At 44.8% G+C, this 11,818-nt stretch overlaps 2 protein-coding genes across 3 annotated transcripts; both read right to left on the bottom strand.

Moving 5' to 3' along the window:
* Positions 1–219: 219 nt before the first annotated feature.
* Positions 220–5,431, bottom strand: dsela (dermatan sulfate epimerase like a). Its single transcript, XM_028977155.1, has one exon. The coding sequence runs from the start codon at positions 4,922–4,924 to the stop codon at positions 1,286–1,288; it is 3,639 nt and encodes a 1,212-aa protein (XP_028832988.1). The 5' UTR covers positions 4,925–5,431; the 3' UTR covers positions 220–1,285.
* Positions 5,432–6,068: 637 nt separating this feature from the next.
* On the bottom strand, positions 6,069–11,325 carry tmx3a (thioredoxin related transmembrane protein 3a). Of its 2 annotated transcripts, none has more exons than XM_028976857.1 (16): positions 11,230–11,325; positions 11,080–11,137; positions 10,969–11,008; positions 10,765–10,888; positions 10,171–10,216; positions 9,932–10,012; positions 9,707–9,806; positions 9,519–9,596; positions 9,366–9,432; positions 8,433–8,531; positions 8,141–8,198; positions 8,003–8,056; positions 7,798–7,854; positions 7,246–7,375; positions 6,893–6,961; positions 6,069–6,571 (listed from the first exon to the last, which is right to left on the bottom strand). In XM_028976857.1, exons 1-16 carry the CDS (start codon positions 11,321–11,323, stop codon positions 6,356–6,358), a joined length of 1,371 nt encoding a protein of 456 aa, XP_028832690.1. In that variant the 5' UTR covers positions 11,324–11,325; the 3' UTR covers positions 6,069–6,355. The 2 variants fall into 2 exon arrangements, with proteins under 2 accessions (XP_028832690.1, XP_028832691.1); XM_028976858.1 differs by having other exon boundaries at positions 6,466–6,589.
* Positions 11,326–11,818: the final 493 nt, after the last annotated feature.

The raw sequence follows: 11,818 nt of genomic DNA, 5'->3' as shown, positions 1-11,818 counted from the left end.
CGGCCATGTTGTATCCATCACTGTCTAAATTATTATTTACCTCTGAAGCAATTACTGCAATGTCCACCTCCTGCCGCATTGGTGAGAAATGTAAAAAAAGGCGTAGAAAAGCCCAGAGATCCATCAAATCCGCTTTATTCACTATATTATTATTCTATTGGTCTTGTTGAGACAGAACCTGTTCAGTAGAATGAAACGGATGATTCCAAATTAGAATAGTGCAGAAGTAAGGATCTTTATTATTCATAATTGGAAAATGGAATAAAGATGGAAGGGGAGAAAGTATCCCCTGGTAAATAAGAAGGTCTGCACTTTCTGTTGCTAGGGAGTGTGAATCCAGTTTGTTTGCAGAGATCTTGGAGTTTCAAGACTCTGTAATGGCTCCAAATGTGTTTCTGTCAGATTGCCAACCTCGTTCTCAGATTAAACAGTGATTATACGAAGCAGAGAAAGAAGAACCTGGGAATGATCTGGGAAAGGTTTACTGCTGGTGTAAGCTTATATATATTTCTAAATATATATCGTACTTTTTCACTATGCTAAAGATACGCCCAACTGTGATGAGGTTGCCAAGTACACCGCAACATAAAATTGTCACTACACTGTAGTGTATAAACAACCAATAATGACTTTGAAAGCCAGTCACTCAGGAATTGCCTTCCTCATCAGGAATAAGTGCCAGCTGGCAAAGGCGGCTTCTTACAGAATGTTCATCTCCGGTGTGAAAGTAGTTCATCCCAGTGCTCTCAAAGCCTGCTGGACTTTCACAAGGATCAGTGGGTCAAATCTTTCCAATCTACTTTAAATCACTGAGATGTAGAACATCAGGAAATCCAATAGTTGAAGACTTGAGGACCTAGGAATACCTCTTAAATAACATAGTACTTAGAATGTGATCCAGATCCGAAAAAGATATTCCAATACCTACAGTGCAAAATTAATAGTGGTATGCAATCAATATGCACTGGGATAAAACTGGCATTGTGGCTAAGATAAGTTAGATGGCACAACGATTGCTCCTCAAAAAGTGTGCAGCTCTTTTCCCTTTGTGCTTCATTTCTGCCATTACTCTATTTAGCAAGTAATTTTCCTAGGTAAAATGTGGTATTACTATATGTGTTCCCAAGATATCCATAACTATGGGAGAACATTGCACTCTCCCCACCCCAATAATGTAAGTGATCAATAATGTGCACAAAGTATAACCATGAAACAATACAATCATTACAGTAAATCTAATCATGTGCACCTCATTTGCTGCCTCTTCATGAATAATGAAAAAGAACTAGCTTGTAATCCTTTCATAGCCCACACTCTCCATTGCAGGCCAACAAAGGTCCTCAATGGTTTTGATGTCGTTGTAGGTCATGCTCTCCTTCCATTTGCTGATGCTGGCCGGTGATATGTCTCCTTCGTATGTCAGGCTGTACAGATTTGTGGAAGTTGTGAATGTGAGCTGGTTTAGAGCAGCAGGTGCTACAGGCACCCGGAGAAACAAGTGTATCTGTCCAGCTGTCTTCTCTGGGAAATGCACAATGTCCTCAAACTTGACCCTGATGTAGCTGTCTGTGGGCAGGTGGTGGCTGACCCGGAGCCCAGCAGATGTGTGGGCCAGCCACAAGTGGGCGAGGAGCAGCAATGGGTCTGGCTCTGCCTGGGAGAGCAATTTCACAATTATCTGGAACTCGGGGCTGAACTCTGAGCACCTCAGTCCACCAGCAGCACCTTCGCCGTTCTTCTGCCAAATGAGGGAGGACAAGTGCCTCTTAACATTCTTGCGAACATAGAGGCTTGGTTTGCTGCTATACAACATCATGTATATCCATGCTCGCGGGTCTCGGACTACTTGTATTGCGCGAAAAGAAGGGCCAATTACCTCTTGAATGAAGGGCAGCTTTAGAGACCAGCCACCACTGGCCATGTAGATGACAGGTCGGGCATTCTGGTATTTCACTAGATGCTGCTTAAGCTCCTTGATTAACAGCAAATCTTTTATGTTGCCATTATTGCCGCTTCTCTTTTCTGACATTAGCTTCCCCCCCTGTTTCCGCCTTCTTCTCTTGTTGCTCAAATTGCCGCCTACTGCCTCCTCTCCGGTGTAGTGAAGCTGGACATTCTGCAGGTGAAGCTTGACATTGTCCACTGCTGACTGCAACCAGCCATGGATGGCTTTATAGCGGCCAGTCTGGGCATCTACTCTTGACCATTCGCAAGCATCCACAAGAGGGCCGAACTGAAGCTCTGTCTCCGGCACATCGAGGTGTGCTGTCGGAACTCTGAAGTACACAAAATCAGAACTATTGTCAAAAAGGTACTGGAGAATCTCTGCACCTGAGCCTGGCAGAGATGTGATGACCACTGATGGTAGGGAGCTGGAGAGCTGGGCAGAGATGGTTGCTTTTGCATCTAACTTGGCCAGGTCATCTGTGTAGCTCGTCCACCTTATCCCGCAAATGAACTGGTCACAGCCACTGGAGACGACCAGAAGCTCAACCAGCCAGAGGAGAACCACCGCGGAAAGAGTGTACCGTATGAGTTTGTTAAAGGATATGGTCATGTTTTTTTTTATTGCCTGATAGGCTATACATAAACACAGGACTAGCCCTAGAACAGTGTTAATGATGAATCCATACTCAGAGGAGGAATCAGTGCCATTTTCATTTGGCACAGCTTGTATTCCCAGACCAAACTGAGTTATTTGTTGGCCACACTGTGCTTTAGCAAATCCCCCAAAGCCAAGGTAACTGAATCGGGCACCTATGTCTTGGTAGTTGGTTGCAATTGACACAATTGTTTCTGTGTCGTTGATTCTGACAGACATTTTGACCCCATTCTTGCTCGTATCAGTGAATCTGAAGTCAGAGACTTGGTCATAAGGTCCGTGCATGACGTAAGCTACTCTGGCGACGGTGCTTTTAAAGGGGAAAGTGACATTAATGAACTGCGTCCATCGCTTCTTAAACTCTGCAGCCTGCTCAACCTCCTGTATCCTTGCAATGGGACTGACTCCATGACTGTCTATCCAAAACATTTTGTAATGTGCATCCCACACATCCATTAGTGCCCCGTTGTACTTGTCCAACAATCTGTGCGGAACATACTTGAAGTCAATGTCCAGGTTGTGAAAGAAAGCACTAAATGCACTCAAAGGCGAATCCTCCTGTTTCTCCACATGGTCCAGCACAAGCAGGGTCTGAGAGCTGAGCAGCACCAGAGCCCGGTACACGCTCTTCAGTTTCAGAGCTGAAGAGTAGGCAGACACTGACTCCCCGCTGACAAAGAGGGTGTCCTGGTGGGACGAGGCAGCTATGACCTCTCCAGCAGAGTCCCCAACTTCTTTCTCTCCCCAGCGGAGCCATTTGCCACACTCCCCCAGCTGCCCCTCCCATGGCTGATTGCAGTGGCTGGTTGGGGAAGGAGAAAACACCAGAACATTGTTCAGGTAACTGTACTTGGGTCCATATAAAGCCTCTGACACAAACACCTGTCCATTGGGGGCAAAAGTGAATGAATTCTGATCAGGGTGCTCGTGCCCTGGATTGAAATTAGTCCAGCCTTCAATCCACGAATAAGGCTTTGCATGCACAATGTCGTACACTGCCCGGCCTCCCAGCTTGCCAGATTTAAAAGAGACAAAAGTGTTGCCCTGGCCAAGGGGCAGACCTGCCCCATAGGTTACCACGCCCCAGTTAGAAAATATGTGCATGCCCGCTTGGCCGAAGGCTGCTGGGCGATTTGGGGCATAGTGGCTGTCATACCAGATGAATTCAGTGTGCAGGGTGGCCCAGCGCTGGGCTGCAGATTGCATCATGGGTCCGTCTTTGGGCCTGTGTTTTCTAACCTGCTGGGCGAGCCAGTTTCCTGTGCCGTCCTGAAGCACGAAAGCATCCAGAAACACCAGCTGACTCTCAGGCCCGTAGAACCAGTTATAGTTGGAGTCGGCAATGCCCACTGTCCTCCGGAACCCTGGCAGAAGTGTGGCGTAATAGAACGAGAAGTGCGCCCGTAGCCAGTTGTTCTGGGTGTTGTCAATGCTGAAGTGGCGGCGCGCAAGAAAAACATACTGCGTGATCGACTTCGCCGTGTAGCTCCCGTACGCAACCCCTTCGTCCAGCGACCCATCAACCACGTGGTTCAAAAGGAACATGGTTTTTTCCATGTAGTTGACAGCCACCTGCTTCCACACCATTGTCTCTGGGTCAACGTGCTCTCCTGCCACAATTGCTCCAGTGAGGATGGCTAAGATGTTTGTGGTCTGGTGGTTCTGGAGAAACTGCTTTCCCCAGCCTCTGTGCTTGGAAAGGCGGTACAGCTCCTCTGTGGCGGCACGGATCTTCTTCAAGTACCGCACCCGCCGCTTGCTGTCCAGGCGGGCGTAGATAAAATCGTAGGCCGTGGCGAAGCCGGTGAGCGAGTGAGCCATGGGGACCTCATCGTTGGGCGCGGCCGTCACCATCCAGTCAGGGTACTCCGCCATTCGGTCCATGAACGTCAGCAGGAAACGAGCCGCCGCCCCGTCGTCCGGATTCAGCAGGCAGTAGAGCGCCAGCGGGGGCAGGTTGTTGCCGTACACCTCGTTCCACTTACTGCCAAACTCTTCATGCTTCTCTGGCGGCAGATACAGCGAGGCTCTGGAGACCATGGCGGCCACTGCGTTTTTAATCGCTTTGAAGATGTGACCGTGCGTTGTGGTGCACTTCTTTCTCAGCACGCGGACGTCGGCCCGGTCAAAAAACAGACTTGGGTGAAGGTTCTCTGACATCAGCTTCCACGGCTCGGCAGTGGCGTTAGCGCCGGAAAGTTCCGCTGTTTCGCTGTCGATGAGAAGAGTCTTCTTGTCTGAGACGCCCACTATGCCCGAGATGGCAAGCCTGCTTGTCAAGAAGAAAAAGAGCACAGACTGGCCGATGCGCTCCACAGCCATGATCCCACTTCCAGATGTGGAGCCGCGCTCCCCTCCCCAACTTCTACGTCTCGGTGAAAAAAGAGGAACTTCGCTCTGCTCTTAAAGTTCTCTTGTTTGCTGAGAGTTTTCAGTGTCTGCTGTCAGTTCATCTTCTTGTCTGTACTTGTCTGTTCTGTTGGAGTTTTTTTTTTCTTTCTCTAGTTGCAGTCCCATAACAGAATGATCCATGCGCTTTCACCGCGAATCGCGCCTTGTTCCAAGATAATAATGGGGTGAAGAAAGATGTCCACCAGCCCGGCCTGTGCCGCGTTCCGCGTAATAAACACGACGGTCGCCTCGCTTCTTCCCCATTCTGTTTCCTGCCTGGCGGGGATCGTTCTCTTCAGCAGCAGCAGCGCTCATAACGATAAAAAAACTCAGTCCCTCACGCTGAAAACGACTTTTACGAACAAACGTTGTTGCAGCGAAAACAGACGCGATTCGCGCTGCAACGCGCAATCCACTGCGGTATTAGACCAATCTTTCTTCTTCTTTTTTTTTTTTTTTTTTTACTTCCGTGATGAGGAGGAAAAGTTGGGAGGAAGTTGGGAAAACGAATACGTAGAAACGACGTGGAAACCGCATTGTCAGTCGCTTCTTTGGTATTATGTTGGCATATAGCTTTGTAAATTTTTCCCTCATCGCACCTGTGTCATAAAACCTATTTTAAAAGATAAAGTTTGGAAATTTCACCAATCACGGGCCACTGGCATTCTTTCAGTCATGATGCACTGTATTTAAAAAAGAATGGCCATTTCAAAATAGTCATTTAAATGTTTGCATGTGGTCTGATTAGAAATTCTGTTCAGAGGGGGGTGGGGGTGGGGGGGCATAATAATATAATAATAATAATAATAATAATAATGCACTCTGAAGCTCATAAAACGTCTGTATAATTACAGATCGGCTGTGTTTGAAGTGGGGGACCCCTGCGCCCCTCCATCACCATTCACACGTACATATCTAATCTCTCAGTTCATTTCATGCCTTCATGTGTCCACTGCTTTTACAGCGGAGCACGTCAAATATTGATTACAACAGTGTGCAATCAAAGTCGTTGTGATATAAAGTCGTAGGTGTTATAAAAAGGTCAGAGATGTCTAACATCGTTTGGGACGAAAGCTGATTTGAGAACATTTATTGAAAATCCACCTGAAGCAGATTTACATTCGGACCCTTCAGACCCACTCTCACACTGGTACTACTGCACAGTACATGGCTATGTCTTTGGATGTAAAATGTGATTTGCGTGTAGTAAATTAAGCTATTACATCAGAATAGACACCAGTGATATTTTGCAACTGATTCACATTTCACACATTCACATATCAGTACAACGCATTATAAATAATTGTTATAAAAAAAGCCTAAAAAGTACAATATGTAAAACAGCAGACTAGGAGGATTTTGTTAATCCTCTTTTTTAGCTTCCAGATTTTTTTCTTGCTGTGCAGGTAATGTCACACCGGGGGTGTCGTCCTTATTGGGTGAGGTGAACCCCTGCCCCAGGAGTGACACGTGGTCATCTTCGCTGTTCCCTGGCACAGCAGTGCAGCAGGCATATATCACCATGCCAATGATTACCAGGGGCACACTGATCAGGAAACACGATGCAAGTGGAGCTTTCTAGAACATGGAGAGGACCAAAGAAGCAAAAGTGAAAAAAAAAATTTTTATATATATATATATATATATATATATATATATATATACACACACACACATATATATATATATATATAACACACACACACACACACACACACACACACTCAGTTCTATAGTCTTGCTTGGGTTCAGGGTAAAGGGGGTATCTGGACGTGCTTGCATTATGTGGTGTAATAGTTGGGTCAGGTATTTCTCATGAGTGCATGCTCTGAAAAAATACACAATGCACCCGTTTTGAACCACATGTTCTCCTCCAGACTGACAAGGTACAAGACTTACTGTCACAGTTGTCTTTGCGTCGTACACAAATCTCTGCAGCCGCTGAATAAATCCGTTCCCTCCAAGTAACTGAGTAGCGCAAACACAACAGTGTTACAATACACAAAGAATCTCTGTGCAGCAACGTATTTTCAGTGAAAGTTTTACAATATACATCTTTCTGAGGGCTTAATGGAAAACATGCAATGTTCTAAACCTTTGTCAAAATCCACCACCCTAAACCTTTGATATTTTACCGGTCCACATGAATGATCAGTTTCATAATACAATACTGAAAGTAAAGCTCAAATAGAACCAAAGTTAAAGAGGAAGTGGATGCAGAGAAAATGACAATCAGGGGTCCAAGCCCAGACCTGATTGCTTCCATTCAGAACACCGTTGAGGAACTCCAGCAGATCATCGGTGCTCTTCAGCGTTTTGTTTGGTAGATAGTACCCATCATTGGACAGATTCAATACGACGATGTGAGGGAGCTCCAGTTCACTGACAAACAGAAACAAAACACACTAACAATGTCCAAGGACAAAAGATGCGCCAATTACACAGTGAATAAAGAAAGCCTTAGCATGGGAAACCGCACTAATAATTGCTAGGCATTTAAAAAGACAGCAGGGCATAAAAAATCACTGCACTACACATTCATCTAAGTCATTATAGAGTCCTGACAGCATTCGGTGCTGGGAAGTAAACAAACCCACCTCATTTGCAATGGTTTGCGATACAAACTGTATTTTATTGCCTGTAATAGCAGCATTTTATTTTGACACTTGACATTTTGTGCTGAAACACCCTACCCATCCTACCCCAGACAGTCACACTGCTGTAATTATGGCTTGAAGTACATGTTTTTAAAAACCAGCCATAGCCTTTGGGGAAAGTTTGCATTTAGAAAACAAGCTGCTGACCCCATGATGAAGCCGTTGAGGTAGCCGTTTTCGTTCATGTGGCCAAACTGGAAATCTCTGAAGCCAAACGAAAAATGGATAGTTTCCAGTTAAAAGCATTGGATTGCATGAATGGGCAAAAATTCATTATGCACAACTGTGAAATCAGGCATTCAGTGCATAATATGTGTATATTAATGCAAAATAATCCATTACATTCACTCACTTGCTGTAGATTTTTTTGTGTTCTGTTGCCACTTTCTCAAGCATGGCCTTGTACCTACAGCAAGAAAGATGATTTTTACTATTTCAGACAACTGAAACAGTTTGAGAACAACAACATGTGAAAATGAAATGATCTTACTGAATGCCTTCTTTTGTTGGATTTTTGTCATCTTCAACAGCCATTGCCACAAGTTTCCCTAGATCAGGACAGAAAAGGGCGAGTAAATGTGATCCTGTAATCATCAAAAGGTTTGAATATTAGTTCATATGCATTCTAACAGAAGCCACTGGGCTGCAGGATGGGCACTGGTGTTGTACTAAATTCTTGGTCTGCCACCTTGTGGTGACTGCAGATTTTTCAGGTTTGACAGAAGGATGGGTTTGATTTTTGAACACTTGGATGAACACACCACAACATTATATTTCAGTACCTGTATCCCCCATTGAATAAAGTGTAAATTTGTCGAGCTTAATGAAGCTCAAGAAGCGTTCCCTATTGACCCAGGCAGAAAGCTCGCCATCCTGTGTTTCTGTAAAAAGTTATAAAATCAAGAGAAAAGATCATGTCATGTTTTTGCAAGCATTGTTGAACAATCAGCAATTAAATATTCATGCCATTATTAAGTGAATGATATCATCTGGAACACCCTCAGACTCAGAACACCCCTGCCTCTCTTTGCCCCCAGGAGTCTAATGTAAGTCTTAGGGAGATGCTTTATGTGTGTGTGCTGTGTTTTCACTCGCATCTATCCTATTACGGCTCCACACCTGCAGCAGGACAGCAGAGGCTGTGACAGGGGACAGCCTGGTGCTGAGACAGCAAGAAACAACCAGGAGAAAGTCGAATGGAGAAATGAACGTAGCCACGCACAAGCACTGAACACAGCATGTGTTTCCAGTGAGGTTCAGCATAATATACACCATGGAGCGACTTTTACACATAGAAATGTACAGTTTTTGCAGACAATGCTTCTAAATCAAGCCAGCAACAAGATCATTTTTGAAACAGGTCATGAAAGTGAAGTGATTGTGAAACACTGCAGCACAGCACACGGTGACACAACAAAATGTATCCTCAGCTTTTAACCACCACCCTTAGTGAGCAGTGGGCAGCCATGACAGACACCCGGGGTGCAGTGAGTGGGGACGGTGCTTTGCTCAGTTGCACCTCAGTGGTACCTTGGTGGCTCGGGATTCGAACCCTCAACCTTCTGATTACGGGGCCGCTTCCTTAACTGTTAGGCCACCACTGCCCCAAATGATGTATAATAGTAAGAACCTAGATTCTTCAGTGCTATTATCTTAATATATATAGTGTGTAAAATAAAGTAGTTAATTCCTCAGGTTCAGTATTCCTGTCTCACCGTTATATGTGAAGAAAGTTCCATCTTTGAACACAACAACAGAGGGAATTTCGTGAAGGACGACTGCCTGAAATCACAGAGATTGTCTAGTTAATGGTGATTTTGTGGATACATTTACAGAGTAAAATATGTTAAGCAAGTGTGAATGATTACTTTGGGCAAAATGTCCTCAGAAGCGGCAAAAAAGGAAATGTGTACAATCATCTCAGATGCCATTTTCATATAATTTTCCTGGGAAATTAGAGGACAAACTGTTTATTGGACAGCTGACTGTTGCATTATTCATGCAATGTTTTTTACGTCCTTGCTCCTGTATAACCTGGAACATATAAACACTTTACCTTAAGAGGAGAGGCTTTGCCGATGTAGACAAACAGAATATCATTTCGACTCATGACATGTTGAAAGAGCTGTTGGCTGGGTAATGTCCTGACTGCCGGTCTTTAGGAATGAGGGAATCATCTTTAATGATTGTCAAAGAATAGTGCACAGGCCTCATGCACATGACAGATTGTGTGTACTAAGAAATGATAAAATAGACGAGCAAACGAATCTTGAAGCCTTACCCAGATACTCGGTTGACAAATTCAACAATATCATCCTTTGTTCTGGGCCCATTGTAGTTGAAGGGCACCCCCGCCTTAAACCTAATGGCGGGGGGAATTGGGAAATGAAAATATTCAAAAACACAACACAAAGCGCAGATTATGGCCTTACATAATATTGGATACAATTTATTCCGCATTTATTCATACAGTCGCAAGTACAGAAATAAATACACAATAACAATAACGTAGAAACTCACAGTTTTATCGTGGGATATCCATGAATACCAAACTCTGAAACAACACCTAAAAACAAGCATAATGAGCAAAAAGGAGGGGCTAAAAACGCTTTCACTCAATCAGCCAAAACCAGTATATTACAGCGTGCATATTAAAATAACGAATTTGACAGAGCTTTGCCCTGAAGGCTGCTAACTAGAATGCCTAAAATAGCATCCAGGAGCGGATTTGCACACAGAAGACAATAGCTGCGCTGATCCCTGAAGTGAAGCCAGACACTGGGAATGGCTCTGTGCAGACACTGCCAGGCCTAAAAGGATTTTCTGACGTAGAACGATAGATAACTGCGCTGACCATCTGTTTTGGAGCATTTCAGCCCTTGGTCAAATTGACTACTGTGAGAGACACGAGTATGAGGATTTGCAACATTTTGTAATCCTATTAGAGGACAGCTAAGCCTGCCTCGCATTCAAATCTAACCACTCGCTGACTGGTCCTATTGGCCCACTAAACTTACACCACGTACCGGACGTAATCAGAGCGGACTCAACGATAAAGTCAATACTACACATGCTCAGACCTATAAAGACGTGTTGTGTTGTCAGATGACTTACTTTTGTGCACCGAGCCATCGATCTTGCCCACATTCACTGGAGAACCCAAACTCTTCAGCTCTGCACCCACTTCATACCAAATGGGCTCGAAAGTCAGACAGTACTCACACCAGGGTGCGTAGAACTGGAACAGAAGAACACAGAAGAACGTATAAAAGCGACAGTGTGCTGGACGCGCCACGCACGCCGCAGGATCTCACTTACTTCAACGAGCCACAGTTCATCTTTTATCAGATCTTTAAAACTGGAGAGAGGTGAAGAAGAATGAGAGGCCGATCCCTGAAATCCACGCTCATCGCTGTGCGGAGTACTTACTCGCTGTCAAGTTCTTCTACTTGTGCTGACACCGGGGCAAAGCACAACAGCACCGCGGCTAAACCAACAAACAAACGAAGAGCAGGTAAAACATAGGCACAGCAAATCCCCCACTGGCCTAGCACAAACACAAACTAAAGTTGCAAATACCTGTACAAACGAGAGCGCTCCGCAGCGTCGCCATCCTCGTTCCCGCACAGAATGTGGACGCGGAGAGGAGTCTCAGCACCGCCGGTGCGTTCATCGGCGTCGTGACGTAATCACGTCCAGGTACTCTGAACTGTTGGTGCGGGCAACGTGGTTGTGTTTTCTTGCTCGTGTTAATTGGCCTATTGGTAAAGGTCCAACAAACTTTACACTGACTTCTCTAAAGAAATAAACAAGGATTGACTAAATGTAAGCGTGTGCGGTTTTAGGTATTGCAATGCAGGATATTCACTCTTCCGCCAGAGGGCGCCACAGTACAACCATGAATGTACCGTAGCGCGTTCGGGAGCTGGGAGATGGATGGAATATATCGACTGGTGAGAACCATAGGAACAGGAAACAGCAATAGGAACAGCAAAAACAAAAAAGAACATATTTTGAACTATCTTTGTGTGTTCATTTGATATATTTGTTTAAGAATTTATAGCCGTATAAACAGTGAACTAAATGTATTAGAATTTAGAACCTATTCATTTGTTTTTGGCTGTTATATTGTTTCAATTGTCACAGCCCCTGGTCACTGCCAAATAAT

Source organism: Denticeps clupeoides, chromosome 4 (assembly GCF_900700375.1).
Source record: "Denticeps clupeoides chromosome 4, fDenClu1.1, whole genome shotgun sequence".
Lineage (NCBI taxonomy): Eukaryota > Metazoa > Chordata > Actinopteri > Clupeiformes > Denticipitidae > Denticeps > Denticeps clupeoides.
Note: the sequence above shows the minus strand (reverse complement) of the source record. Positions and strands in the feature narration are given on the sequence as shown.